Source organism: Haematobia irritans, chromosome 1 (assembly GCF_050003625.1).
Source record: "Haematobia irritans isolate KBUSLIRL chromosome 1, ASM5000362v1, whole genome shotgun sequence".
In the NCBI taxonomy this organism is placed as follows: Eukaryota; Metazoa; Arthropoda; class Insecta; order Diptera; family Muscidae; genus Haematobia; species Haematobia irritans.
In genome coordinates, this window is record NC_134397.1 from 39,763,784 (window position 1) to 39,779,839 (window position 16,056).

At 32.4% G+C, this 16,056-nt stretch overlaps 1 protein-coding gene across 10 annotated transcripts in view; it reads left to right on the forward strand.

The window, feature by feature from the left end:
• Rab11 (RAS oncogene family member Rab11) overlaps positions 1-16,056 on the forward strand; it is a 36,963-nt gene that overhangs the window by 780 nt on the left and 20,127 nt on the right. For 8 of the 10 annotated variants that reach the window (XR_012717900.1, XM_075289914.1, XM_075289913.1 and 5 more), the window contains exon 2: positions 16-300. Coding sequence is in view for 9 of the 10 variants with exons in the window: in XM_075289914.1 (XP_075146029.1) it covers positions 261-300 (40 nt within the window). In the remaining variant the exon portion in view is untranslated. The remainder of the gene's footprint in view (positions 1-15; positions 301-16,056) is intronic. The other 2 variants (XM_075289919.1, XM_075289918.1) reach the window with 1 other exon arrangement.

Genomic DNA, 16,056 nt, shown 5'->3' on the forward strand with positions numbered 1-16,056 from the left:
TCTTTTGTTGTTTAGAATAGCAGCAGTAATAGCATATACACACATAGAGAATAATTGGAGAGTCCAAAAACATTAAACTATTGTAAATTGATATAAAGGAGAAATACTAAGTATAAGGAATAGCATAAAATATATCCCAGTTAGACAAAAGGATTTTACCATATACCTATATAATAATAAGAAGCATCGGGATTTAAAACCCTCTTCGCTCGTCAGAAAGTTGTAGAGAAAGCAACAACAACAACAACACACACATTAAAATGGGCACAAGGGAAGATGAATACGATTATTTGTTCAAAGGTAAATATACATATATACAATTTATTATGGTAACATTCATTTAGTTTGTACTATTTACCCCATTTTCATTTAATTATTGACCACTTTTTTTAGTGTGTTTATTCATTCAAAATTGCTAAAAAGCAAAGAAAAACATTCCTCCAGTAATTGGGTAGGGCTGCCATATCGTTTTAAATTCTTTGTACGAATGAAATTTTGAGAACAGTGTTTCAAAGATGATCTATGGGCTCGTGCATAGTTGACTCTTAATGATTGATTTGCTTCAAATCAGGGTTGCCATGTATTTTTATGTAAAACCAAAAAGGAATATTAATGATGTGATTTTGGCCTATTTTCACAGTAATCACAAAATTGTCATTACAAATATATTGATCTCAAAGCATAAAAATGTGAAAAGTTCATGTGTGCTCGCTCGATTTTGGACAATGTTCTTGCACACACCCGTACAGTAATCAGAGGTCCCCAACACGGATTTAATGCCCCAAAGACGTATATGGCGTTCCTTAATGCTCAAAACCTTCAGATCATCTATATGTATTACGTCTTTTCGCACTTAAAAATAACACACAATTCGAGGGATTGTTATTACTATGGATTTTTATTTACGGCTTAAATCTCCTTTAGTACAAGTGGTCCGATTGGTTCAATTTTTGGCGTGTAGACTTTTCGATTCGAAACACAAAATGTGATATACCACCTTTTGTCGGAAAGACCTATTTTCGGAGTTACGGGATCCTAAAGTTTTCATGATCACGTATATTGTATTTGGTATCCATCGCACATAATCATCCTAAAAGTGATATATTTAGAATAACATGGACCCGGAGAGGTCCTGGGTTCGCGTTAGCCCACTTTGGACTCTGTCCATAGAAGAAAATCTCAAAGCCCGGCCGAAGGCCGTCTACCTGTCCACTTTGGGTTCGCGTTAGCCCACTTTGGATTCTGTCCATAGAAGAAAGTCTCAAACCCCGGCCGAAGGCCTGCTACCTATCCTCTTTGGGTTCGCGTAAGCCCGCTTTGGACCCTGTCCTCTCCTATGGACAGGGTCCAAAGTCTCAAACCCCGGCCACCTATACCCAATTTTTAAGGGTCGTTATCTCGAAAACTACGCTCTTCCGACAAAAATGTTACTTAATATTTTCTTCTTAGAATGTACTATTTTTACCACATACGCAAAAAAACGGAATTTTATTAATTTCATGAAAAATTCCTGTCAGAATTAACACAAATATAAAGGAAAATACCGATTTTCAGATGTCGATATCTCGAAAACAAGGTTTTTCCGAAAAATTTTGTACTTACATTTTCGATTTAAAATCCCTTCTCTTCACAAAAAAAAATTTTTTGTTTATTTTTAACAACTTGTGCTAAAGTAGATTTGTTCCTTATTTACATTATTTATTAAAAGGCTTGGACCATTTTTTTATTTGTTTAAATATTTTCCCATGGGTTCTGTCTCAAGCTATTGGCCCTTCCATTCGTAAACATTTTCCAATGCTTTAGTTGCCGTGCAACTTTCTCTCCAAATGTATATAGCATTCAGTTGGCTTTTAAACTAATATGGATTTTAAACTTTGGCGAAATATCTGGAATAAGTATATATTGCCCGTTATTTTGGTCTAAATCATCTTCAGGTCCTGATGAAGTTCCAGATATAGTTTTTTGAGTGTTCTAAAAAAAATCTTTTCCGTCGTCAATACATCTTCGTTATTACGGCTTATGAAATAAATTTTACTTATATAATTTCAAGTTAGTTTTAAAAATTCCCCAAGTATTTGATAGCCTATAAGGCATAATCGTCTACAAACAATTGGAAGCATTGATTTTATTGTAATAAAACTTTTCTTTCGTAGATGAATATTTTATTAATTTTTATTTTATAATTTTATTTGAGATCGATAGTCCAGTGCTAGCCATGGATTTTTCCAAAGTAGAAAAATTTCGGTGGAATTTTGGGATTTAATCAAAAAGTACATTTAAACAGCTTTGTTCCTCTTGTCCATGCTTTTAAACTTATGTCGCTAGTCCTTCGCCTCCATATTTATTTGGTATCCCTGAAAATGAATACAAAGATTAATTTTAATTATTTCCGTATAAAATATATTTTTTCATTCTTTTAATTTCTGACACAAATCTGAGTCGGAAAATCAATAAAAAAATATGAAAGAATGTGTTCCGATATTTGGAATCGTAAATTGCAACATTTTCGTTTGGCTATATTTTCTTAATGCAAAAACATACAAGTTTAAATTTTGGCAACATAGTTATTTTTAATAAAAAGTTCAAATACAAATTGAATTAAAGTCCTGTAGTATCTCAATTTTTTTTTATTTATAAGAAAACTAAATTCAAAAAAATTGAGATTCCAAATATCGGAACATGGTTTTCATATTCACCAAAACAATTGAGAATAAGGACAAATCGACGTTTTTTAGTCGACGTTTGCCAACAAAATCAGTAATCATATTTATAGATAAACATTTTTCTATTTGTATTTAACATTTAAAAGGTTTAAGTATTTTTTCATTCTCCTACACTTTTGTACTTTTGAGGACTAAATTTCCTCTCATTTATTTTACTATGAGTAAAGTAATGAAAATCAAAAACAAAAATCGTAAAAAATAGTTAAAATTAATTGCATTCTACTTTCACATTGTTTTTAAGTCCGGTATTGAGTTCGCATTATCGCGCTAATATATACGGTTTTTACCTGTTACTTTTTTTGTATAAATCCATTAAAAAAATCATACCCACGGTTGCCACAGTTGGTAGAATTCTACCAAAATGGTATATTTTTTACTGTATGGTAAATTGGTAGAATTCTTTATGTTTTGGTAGATTTTTCAAAGAGAAATAAACTTTTGACAATATTTTGTATAGAAATGAAAATTTGACAAAATTTTCTATGGAAATAAAATTTGTAACAAAATTTTCTATAGAAATATAATTTGGGACAAATTTTTCTATAGAAATAAAATTTGTGACAAAATTTTCTATAGAAATAAAATTTGTGACAAAATTTTCTATAGAAATAAAATTTTGATAACATTTTCTATAGAAATAAAATTTTGATAACATTTTTTATAGAAAAAAAATTTGACAAAATTTCCTATAGAAATAAAATTTTGATAACATTTTTTTATAGAAAAAAAATTTGACAAAATTTTCTATAGAAATAAAATTTTGACAAAATTTTCATTCTCGTACACTTTTGTACTTTTGAGGACTAAATTTCCTCTTATTTTTTTTTACTATGAGTAAAGTAATGAAAATCAAAAACAAAAATCGTAAAAAATAGTAAAAATTAATTGCATTCTACTTTTGACAAAATTTTCTATAGAAATAAAATGTTGACAAAATTTTCTATAGAAATAGAATTTAGACAAAATTTTCTATAGAAATAGAATTTTGACAAAATTTGCTAAAGAAATAAAATTTTGACAACATTTTCTATAGAAATAAAATTTTGACAAAATTTTCTATAGAAATAAAATTTTGACAAAATTTTCTTTAGAAATAAAATTTTGACAAAATTTTCTTTAGAAATAAAATTTTGACAAAATTTTCTTTAGAAATAAAATTTTGACAAAATGTTCTATAGAAATAAAATTTTGACAAAATTTTCTATAGAAAAAAAAATTTGATAAAATTTTCTATAAAATAAAATTTTGACAAAATTTTCTATAGAAATAAAATTTTGACAAAATTTTCTATAGAAATAAAATTTTGATAAAATTTTCTATAGAAATAAAATTTTGATAACATTTTTTTATAGAAAAAAAAATTGACAAAATTTTCTATAGAAATAAAATTTTGACAAAATTTTCATTTGACAAATTTTCATTCTCGTACACTTTTGTACTTTTGAGGACTAAATTTCATCTCAATTATTTTACTATAAGTAAAGTAATGAAAATCAAAAACAAAAATCGTAAAAAATAGTAAAAATTAATTGCATTCTACTTTTGACAAAATTTTCAATAGAAATAAAATTTTCACAAAATTTTCGATAGAAAGAAAATTTTGACAAAATTTTCAATAGAAATAAAATTTTGATAAAATTTTCTATAGAAATAAAATTTTGATAACATTTTTTATAGAAAAAAAAAATTTTGACAAAATTTTCTATAGAAATAAAATTTAGAAAAAATTGTCTATATAAATACAATTTTGATAAAATTTTCTATAGAAATAAAGTTTTGATAAAATTTTCTATAAAATTTTGATAACATTTGTTTATAGAAAAAAAAATTGACAAAATTTTCTATAGAAATAAAATTTTGACTAAATTTTCCATAGAAATAAAATTTTGACTAAATTTTCTATAGAAATAAAATTTTGACAAAATTTTCTATAGAAATAAAATTTTGACAAAATTTTCTATAGAAAAAAAAAATTTGGAAAAAAAATTTTTTTTGTTTGGTACTTTTTTTTTGTAAAATTTTTAAGCATTACGCTAATTAGAATAAAAAAATAAATGAGATTTTTATTAGTTGGACTAACAAACAGTTTTAATTATTCATATGGGGATTTGGCAACCCTTGTCCAAGTTGTTTTTTTGGTACGATGACGTACATTTTTTCTCTGGATTTTTTTCCATTCTTTCCAAACAGTAAGTTTAATTGTTGAAGTCATTAGCCAATTTATGAGTCGCGTTATATTCAAATATGATATGAGTACACTTTGATGCGGGCTGCTCTTTTTGAATTTCTCTTTTCTCGAATTAATGTCCAATGCAGTCTAGCTCTCTAGCTAGTTCATCGTCATTTGTAGTATATATGGGGGGCTTTTCATCAGTAATAAGTGAGCGCAAATACAGAGGAAATTTTGATATTGTTATTATTGATGAAATCAGTTTCAATTCTCATACACCCACCCACACATGCCACATTCTTTTTATTATGTAGTAGTAGAACACCAACTTCATCTCGCACTACTCTACTATGCGAGAATGGTGTATGTGTATAGAGGTTATTAGTTATTTTTTTATGACACGTTGCATAAACTTGCTTTCATTGTTCTTCTTTTTTTTTTGGTTCTTTGGTGGGTCTACTATTACTCAGCTGATTTGTTTTGTTCTTCTATTATGCGTGTATGCTTTGGTGGGATTTCAACTCCCTTTTGAGTGAACTTTCTTCTTGGGCACCTTGTTTTTTTCAGTTAGTCTGGTTAGCTGATTCTTTTTTCGCTTGTTCAATTGGCTTGTTATCTTTCATTGATTAGATTTCAGAATTCAATCGATATGGTTGTAGGTTTTCCTGCCTAGATTATAGCCGCTAATAGAAGAAAAAACAACAATAGAATATTAATGGAACAGTTTTAGAGCATTTATTTTTCCCAAGAGAGATGTGATGATGACTATTTTTTTTATGACAAAGTTACTTTGCATTATGACAAAGTTACTTTGCATTAACCAAGCATTTCATGGCCAAACGTTTTTTAGGTGTAATGCAATGGTCGGGACGGGCTACTGGAAAATAAATGATATTCACCCTATTTGGTAAAAAGTTTGCTAAATACAAAGTCAGATCCCATTCTTTGGAGTCAAAATATAGATATTAATGGGGGGGAGGCAATTTTAATTTTCCTGTTGGGTTGAACGCAAATTTTGTCACAGCAAATCGACAATGGTCTTCAAATTTGAGTCAACAATTCAGACATTACAAATGATTACAGTTGTTTCCGATAGCTTTTCTGCAATTATATCATACCCAACTGGCTCTTCATTCTAAATCCATTTGTATAAATATTGACTCGCATATTTGCTTCCTAACAAATGTTTCAAAAATGACAATAAAAAAAAATAAAAACATTCGTTTATTCATTGACGAAGTTTCAAGCAAGGTTAGGTTAGGTGGCAGCCCGACGTATCAGGCTCACTTAGGGCGTTTTCGTTTCGCAAAAAATATGTTGCCTGGTGTTACACTACTTTTTTCCTCATTGTATTTTCGCCCAAATGATAGTGTCATTCAAAAGCTATTTTTAATTCATAATATTGCAAGCGATACATGATGCAACAGCTATGACAGTGTATTTCATATTTTGCAATCAATTTAGAGAATGTTGCACCGTTTTTCCCAATCGAAATCGCCATTAGACTATTCAGTCCATTGTGATACCACATTAGTGAACTTCTCTCTTATCACTGAGTGCTGCCCGATTCCATGTTAAGCTCAATGACAAGGGACCTCCTTTTTATAGCCGAGTCCGAACGGCGTTCCACATTTCAGTGAAACCACTTAGAGAAGCTTTGAAAACCTCAGAAATGTCACCAGCATTACTGAGGTGGGATAATCCACCGCTGAAAAACTTTTTGGTGTTCGGTCGAAGCAGGAATCGAACCCACGACCTTGTGTATGCAAGGCGGGCATGCTAACCATTGCACCACGGTGGCTCCCGTGGTGCACGGTGGCTCCCGTGGTTTCAAGCAAAGAAAATATCAAACAAAAATTTCTTAAGATAATTCTTTCTCTTCTCTCAATAGTTTTTACGAAAAAAAATTCCTAAAAAATTATAAAGTTTATGTTAGCATCCTTAAAATTGCACACGTTTTATATATTTATTAATCTTTTTGTTTTGCATTATTAATATCTCACTTTTGATAAATAATTTGTCGATGATTCATTTATTAGCAAACAAAAGAAAAAAATGAATGGAATGCGTCATAGTGTAAGGTAAACCTTATCGATCTGAATGATAAGCAGTTCTCTTAATGGCAACTGCTTAAGTGACATGGTCATCATTAATTTTCATTATTCATGAAAGAGTTGGGATTTTGTAAATTAAGTTAATTTTATCTATTGTTAATAAGATATAGCACATAGCCAAAAGATTAGACTATGTAGAGTGTGGATGTCGTTTGTTGCACACACACACACTGAATTTAGGGACCCAATTCTGTTAGATAGTGAACTTCCCTCTTATCAATCAGGGCTGCCCAATTCTATGTTTAGCTCAATGATCTCATTGTTATAGCCGAGTTTGAGACGATTTAGAAAAGTTTTTAAATGCCAGTTTGTATAAAAATTCAAAAAAAAAAAAAAAAATCAGTGATGGAAGTGATGGAGCCATGTTTCATCCATTGTCACATATCGACGGAAAAACTCGGGTGTATTACGAGTTAACAGCTGCAAACACAGCTCAGAATCATCAACACGTTGTTGTTTTTGGTCAAATGTGAGCTCGCGCGGCACCCATTTTGCACAGAGTTTCCGCATATTCAAATATTGATGAATGATATGACCAACACGTTCCTTTGATATCTTTAAGGCCTCGGCTATCTCGATCAACTTCATTTTAGGTCATTCAAAATCATTTTGTGATTTTTTTAAAGTTTTCTTCGGTAACCACCTCTTTCGGGCGTCCACTGCGTTCACCGTCCTCCGTGCTCATTTCACCACGCTGGAATTTTGCATATCAATCAATTATTGTCGATTTCCCTGTGGCAGAGTCCGGAAACTCATTATCGAGCCAAGTTTTTGCTTCCACCGTATTTTCCCCTTCAGAAAACAGTATTTTATCAAAACACAAAATTCCTTTTTTCCCATTTTTTTCACAATAACAAAAGTTGCTTCACAAAAGACGCCCTATCTCACAAACTAATTGACTTACAGACGCCAAATTTTGACACGAATCATTTGAAGGTTTGTACTATATAAAAATAATATGCATTTAAAACTAACGACGCCATCTATGTGTTAGACCGGGGACTTATCAGCCAACCTGTTATGAAAAACTCAACTTACGACTTTTTTTAACTTTTGAATAAGTCGCTTATTGCAAAATCGACACATTATTGATTTTCTTTTTATAAAAATTCCATTTCATTTTAACCCATCACCGCCCTCTGTCCACATATGAGGACACCTGTTTAAAGTCAAACAACAATGAGCTACCCGTTATTTTTGTAATAAAAAAAAACCTACACAGAAAAAAATTTCACGAAAATTTTTCTAATTAAAATTTTAATTGAGTTTTAAAAAATATTCAATTAAAAATTTAATTGATTCAACATATTTTTTAATTGAAACAAAAGTCAATCACAAAAATTAATAGTATCAATTAGTTTTTTAATTGGATCAATTAATTTTTTAATTGACCTTCAATTAATTTTTTAATTGATACTATCATTTCTGTGATTGAAGACATTTCAATTAGGATGTCTCCGCAGTACACCCCTGGATCACCTTTATGCGGAGACCAAGATCATCCCAGTGCGTCGAAACAATTACATGTTGTCAATGTTGTACCTTTTGGGTTGCTATCGTAGTTGTCATCCAAATCACCATCTTGTGGATAGACAACCTCCACCCAGGAATGTAAGGGTTGGTTGATCTTCACCTTCTAGAGCCCGAGATCCAGCGTTATAAAAGAGAGCCTCTAGATCAGGCAGCATACCAGACAGGTCCTGTTCATGAGGATACTGTAGCTGAAGCGGTGAGAAGCTACAAGGTTAATCCTGTTCTCGGAGTCCGACCGCTGCCCATAGCACCGGAGGAGAGAGACCTCCCACGGCAGACTAACTAAGATCAGACAAGTTGCAGCCGCCTCAATTCCTACTTATCAGTGATTGATAGCAGCGTAGCTGACTTGTGTCCCAACTGTAATCAAGGGCCACATGACACTCGTCACCTTTTCGCTTGCCCAGCTAAGCCTACCCGTCTCACCACCAGATCACTCTGGACACAAACCATCCTTGTCGCAGAGTTCCTTGATCTGGCTACTAGTTGAACTACACAAGCATAGAACGAAATGGATGAAACTACATTAAAAACTGTTACAACAACATCAACAACAAAGCGGCGGTGTACATAACTATTTTGTCTTCCCCGTAGCAGCCGAAATATAAAAATGATTTAAAATTGTCGTAGGGGAAAAAGTCGCACGTTTTTGTGTATTTGTTCCTACAAATATATTTAACAGGTTGGCTGATAAGTCCCCAGTCTGACACATAGATGGTGTCGCAAGTTTTAAATGCATATTATTTTTATATAGTACCAACCTTCAAATGATTCGTGTCAAAATTTGACGTCTGTAAGTCAATTAGTTTGTGTGATAGGGCGTCTTTTTTGAAGCAACTTTTGTTATTGTGAAAAAATGGAAAAAAAGGAATTTCGTGTTATGATAAAATACTGTTTTCTGAAGGGAAAAAATACGGTGGAAGCAAAAACTTGGCTTGATAATGAGTTTCCGAACTCTGCCCCAGGAAAATCAACAATAATTGATTGGTATGCAAAATTCAAGCGTGGTGAAATGAGCACGGAGGACGGTGGACGCCCGAAAGAGGTGGTTACCGACGAAAACATCAAAAAATTCACAAAATGATTTTGAATGACCGTAAAATGAAGTTGATCGAGATGGCAGAAACCTTAAAGATGTCAAAGGAATGGTCATATCATTCATCAATAATTGGATATGCGGAAGCTCTGTGCAAAATGGGTGCCGCACGAGCTCACATTTGACCAAAAACAACAACGTGTTGATGATTCTGAGCGGTGTTTGCAGCTGTTAACTCGTAATACACCCGAGTTTTTCCGTCGATATGTGACAATGAATGAAACATGGCTCCATCACTTCCATCACTGAACGCAGTGGACGCACGAAAGAGGTGGTTACCGACGAAAACATCACAAAAATCCACAAAATGATTTTGAATGACCGTAAAATGAAGTTGATCGAGATAGCAGAGGCCTTAAAGATATCAAAGGAACGTGTTGGTCATATCATTCATCAATAATTGGATATGCTGAAGCTCTGTGCAAAATGGGTGCCGCGCGAGCTCACATTTGACCAAAAACAACAACGTGTTGATGATTCTGAGCGGTGTTTGCAGCTGTTAACTCGTAATACACCCGAGTTTTTCCGTCGATATGTGACAATGGATGAAACATGGCTCCATCACTACACTCCTGAGTTCAATCGACAGTCGGCTGAGTGGACAGCGACCGGTGAACCGTCTCCGAAGCGTGGAAAGACTCAAAAGTCTGCTGGCAAAGTAATGGCCTATGTTTTTTGAGAAGGGAAAAACCATCAACAGTGACTATTATATGGCGTTATTGGAGCGTTTGAAGGTTTGAAGGAAATCGCGGCAAAACGGCCCCATATGAAGAAGAAAAAAGTGTTGTTCCACTAAGACAACGCATCGCGCCACAAGTCATTGGGAACGATGGCAAAAATTCATGAATTGGGCTTCGAATTGCTTCCCCACCCACCGTATTCCCAGATCTGGCCCCCAGCGACTTTTTCTTGTTCTCAGACCTCAAAAGGATGCTCGCAGGGAAAAAATTTGGCTGCAATGAAGAGGTGATCGCCGAAACTGAGGCCTAGTTTGAGGCAAAACCGAAGGAGTACTACCAAAATGGTATCAACAAATTGGAAGGTCGTTATAATCGTTGTATCGCTCTTGAAGGGAACTATGTTGAATAATAAAAACGAATTTTGACAAAAAAAATGTGTTTTTCTTTGTTTGACCGGGGACATATCAGCCAACCTGTTAGAGAGAAAACCTACATGTAGGGAATTTCGCCTATTTTTGGCCACGCGGTTCAATTAAAAAATTAGTTTAATCAATAAAAATTTCAATAGAATATTTTTTAAAACATCAATTTTAATTGAAAAAATTTAGGCGATATATGTACATATATTTTTCTATGTACAATTCAAAAGAATTGTATTTGCTGTTTTCTTTCGGTATCCTTTAAAAATATGTTTGAGCTGAAAAATAAAAAAATATATATTAGCATGAATCATGTAACATTTGAAACGTTTAGATGAAGTTGTAAAAAATATAACAGTTATTTAAAGGCATTTTTCTGTTATTTAAAGGCATTTTTCTCTGAATATAAACCAAAAAACCACAAATAGCTCGTTTCAATCGCTGAACTATATAAATATGTGTCGAAACTAACATCATAGAATGGATTATTTTTAAATATGTTTCGGTGAATATTTTTTATTATTCATCATCCTGGGATTTTAATATCGGTGACCTTTAATGCGGTCTTGATGTATCACACATGTATTAAATATAGAAAAGAGCAACCATTTAGATGTGAATCATGGTAGAAACATAAAAAACCATTTACGGAATTTCTTCAAGCTTCGTACATCTGTATATTAGTAGATTATGATGTACAAGAATCCAAATCCATAAACGAAATATATGCGAAAAAGAATGCAAACAATGATGATAACATATCAAGTGTGAGTGACAAAATAACGAAAAATAAATACAGAAAATAATAAGAGTGTGGTATGCACTTGTCACTTGTATTTGTATCATTGAAGTACAAATAATAAATAAATGGGTTGTTTTTTTTTTATTTAATCTACATATAGAAGCTGTGAACGCAAATGAACTTGAAGTGAATTCCGATAAATTTGTATTAACTTAATCAACTTGTCAAGATTCAAAATTTAATTCGAAATTTCATGGTCTTTTCTGGTTTAGGTTTAACGATATTACAATAAACTTTAGCAATATGTAATAGACGTAATGAATATGGAAAGACTCTTTTGTAAAATTCGAAATCGGCCTTTTTTTCGTATACATACAATAGCCTACACGATAAAGGGTGATACGGTCAAAATTTGGTCAATATAAACATGACTTATTTCTTTCAATTTTGCATTTAAAAAACCTGAACACCCCTCATTTTGAAGGTGTGTGTGTGTGTAGAATGTTGTTCCTATTTTGATTTTGGAATTCACTCTTCAGTTGTCAAAATGCCGCCCAAGCAAGAAGAGCAGCGAATCAAAATTTTGCTCGCGCATCGCGAAAATCCGAGCTACTCGCACGCAAAGCTGGCAAAATCGCTAAAAGTTACCAAATCAACCGTTGCAAATGTAATTAAAGTGTTTGGGGAACGTTTGTCGACAGCCAGGAAGTCTGGATCGGGGGAAATCGAAAACCGGAAGCCTCTTAGACGACAAAGAGAGTTGCCGGTAGTTTCAAGCGAAACCCTGACCTCTCTCTCCGAGATGCCGCAAATAAGCTGGGTGTATCGTCTACAACCGCGCATCGAGCCAAAAAACGGGCCGGACTATCGACTTACAAGAAGGTAGTGACTCCAAATCGCGATGATAAACAAAATACGACGGCCAAAGCGCGATCCCGGAGGCTGTACACGACGATGCTGACGAAGTTTGACTGCGTGGTAATGGACGACGAAACCTACGTCAAAGCCGACTACAAGCAGCTTCCGGGACAGGAGTTTTATTCGGCAAAAGGAAGGGGAAAGGTAGCAGATATTTTCAAGCACATAAAACTGTCAAAGTTCGCAAAGAAATATCTGGTTTGGCAAGCCATCTGTACCTGTGGCTTGAAAAGCAGAATTTTCATAGCTTCCGGGATTGTCAACCAAGAAATTTACGTGAAAGCGTGTTTGAATAAACGTCTGCTGCCTTTCCTGAAGAAACATTGTTGTTCCGTACTGTTTTGGCCGGATTTGGCATCTTGCCATTACGGTAAAAAGGCCATGGAGTGGTACGACGTGCAGGTGGTTCCCAAGGACAAGAACCCTCCCAACACGCCAGAGCTCCGCCCAATTGAGAAATACTGGGCTATTGTCAAGCGGAACCTAAAGAAGACCAAAAAACTGCTAAGGACGAGCAGCAGTTCTAGGCAAACTGGCTTTCTGCGGCGAAGAAGGTGGCTGTACAAAATCTGGTGGCAGGTGTCAAGCGTGAGGCCCGGCAATTCGGATTTGGAAAAGCGAAAGCCTAACTGAATATTTTTCCCGAATTTTATAGTAATTGAACTTGAAAAAAAAAATTAATTTGATTTTTTAAATAAACGATATCACCGATTTACACGCGTTTTCCCTTGACCAAATTTTGACCGTATCGCCCTTTATAATTAAATTTTTGAGATTAATAGACAGTCAACTTGCTGAAAATCGTTGGTCGAGTAGGGCATACATTCATCGTTGAACAATTTTTTTTATGTTTTTACCATAACTTCGGTTCAATATTTAATCATAAGATGTTCAGCGCATTAAAAATGCAGAAGAACTTTTTAGTATCACTAGCTTTTTTTGTAACGAATCTATAGTTATATTCACAATGTAGTCGCAAGTTTATAGAGAATAATGTATTTATCATATATTCTGATTGAATATGATGCTTCTGGTATACAACAAAAAAGGAGGCGTACCATTTGTCTATGTTTAAAAAAAATATATTATACATTTTGTCTAAGTATGATAATGATTAAAATCCTATGAATTGATACAAATGAGCATATCTCATATAAGTACATATGTATGTAAATATACCACTGCTTAGCAAAAAAAAAAATATATCGATTCCCTCATTCCAGAGTAAGCTAAGTCGACTTAGCATGTTTTGATGGAGTTCATTGTTTTCTATTCGGATTGATGTGAATTACATACTGTCAAAATTTCGAATTTATGGGACACTTCTACTAAAGTTTTTAAAAAATCTCCAATCCAAAAAGAGCGAAAAACTTTGTTCGATCTTAAGTAGTCTAAGTCATTTTAAGCCATGTTGTGTTATCACTAGTTTGAGTTCGTACATACTAAAAAAATTGTAATAAATATGAAAGGGAATTTCTATCTTATACGGTTTTTGAGAAATTCCAAAAAAAAACTTTGAACTTGTTTCCTGTAAAATTCACTTTTTTAGACTTAGCGTACTTTGGAATAAAGACATAGATATAAGACTACGAGAGCGGTTCCAAAACTTCTTAGCCTATCAAAGAAAGAGAATAGTTAGTTTTTCAAAAATATTTGTATTTTTCAATATAATCTCCTTAAACTTCAAGACACTTAGTCCAACGCTATTCTAGCAATTCTATCCCTTGATTAAAATCGTTTTCCTCAAGATCTTCAAAATAGTGGTTTACAACTGTAATTGCATCTTCATTTGAGGTAAAACGCTTGTCAGCAAGGAATTTTTTTAGATTTGGGAACAAGTAAACGTCACTGGGAGCTAAATCAGGAGAATAAGGTGGGTGGTCAAGGAACGCGTACTTTAATTCGTTGATTTTAGCCATTGTTAAAACACTCTTGTGTTGTAAGCCAGGACGTTTTTCTCGATTTTTTACATTTAATTGATTCAAAGGTTGCAATAGTACTCTGAATTTATTGTTTTACACTTTTGCAGATAGTCAATCAATAAAATACCTTTGAAGTCCCAAAAAACCGTTGCCATAACCTTACCAGCCGATTGAATTGTTTTTGCCTTCTTTGGGACACTTCCTCCAGCTTCAGTCCATTGTTTGGATTGTTCTTTTGTCTCTGGAGTATAGTGGTGGATCCATGACTCATCAACAGTTATGATGAGCTTTTTTTGGCCGTCCACTACGTGGTTCATCTTCAATGCTTGTACGACCACGTTTAAGTTCAGCACGAATTAATCCTCTTTTGTTGTTTATTGAATTGAAATAAATCTCTTAGCTGTCCAACGACTTCTACTTATACCTCCTAAACTATGCATCCTAGAGCGAAAAGGGGCCTTAATTCGTGATCAACCATAGAAAATCCAAAACTCCACCCAAATCCCGAAAAATTCGAAATTTTTATATGAGAAACTTTTGCTCATATCTCCTAAACTATGCGCCCTAGAGCAAAAAGGGCCTTAATTCGTGTTCACCCCTAGAAAATCCAAAATTCCAACCAAATCGCGAAAAATTTAAAATTTTTATATGAAAAACTTCTTTTGCTCATATTTTCTATACTATGCGTCCTAGAGCAAAAAGGACCTTAATTCGTGATTACCCCTAGAAAATCCAAAATTCCACCTAAATTCCGAAAAATACAAAATCTTTATATGAAAAAAACTATGCGTCCAACCAAATCCCGAAAAATTCTAAATTTTTATGTGGAAAAGTTCTTTTGCTTGTATCTCTTTTTGTCAAAATTTTATTTCTATAGAAAATTTTGTCAAAATTTTATTTCTATAGAAAATTGTGTCAAAATTGTATTTCTATGGAACATTTTGTCAAAATTTTATTTCTATAGAAAATTTTGTCAAAGTTTTATTTCTATAGAAAATTTTGTCAAAGTTTTATTTCTATAGAAAATTTTGTTAAAATTTTATTTCTATAGAAAATTTTGTCAAAATTTTATTTCTATTGAAAATTTTGTCATAAAGTTATTTCTATAGAAAACTGAGTCAAAATTTTATTTCTATTGAAAATTTTGTCAAAATTTTATTTCTATGAAAAATTTTGTCAAAATTTTATTTCTATAGAAAATTGTGTCAAAATTTTATTTCTATAGAAAATTTTGTCAACATTTTATTTCTAAAGAAAATTGTGTCATAAAGTTATTTCTATAGAAAATTGTGTCAAAATTTTATTTCTATAGAATATTTTGTCAAAATTTTATTTCTATAGAAAATTTTGTCAAAATTTTATTTCTATAGAAAATTGTGTCAAAATGTTATTTCTACAGAAAATTTTGTCAAAATTTTATTTCTAAAGAAAATTTTGTCAAAATTTTATTTCTAAAGAAAATTTTGTCCAAATTTTATTTCTATAGAAAATTTTGTCAAAATTCTATTTCTATGGAAAATTTTGTCAAAATTTTATATCTATAGAAAATTTTGTCAAAATGTTATTTCTATAGAATATTTTGTCAAAATTTTATTTCTATAGAAAATTTTGTCAAAATTTTATTTCTATAGAAAATTTTGTCAAAATTTTTGAATTGAAATAAATCTCTTAGCTGTCCAACGACTTCTACTTATACCTCCTAAACTATGCATCCTAGAGCGAAAAGGGGCCTTAATTCG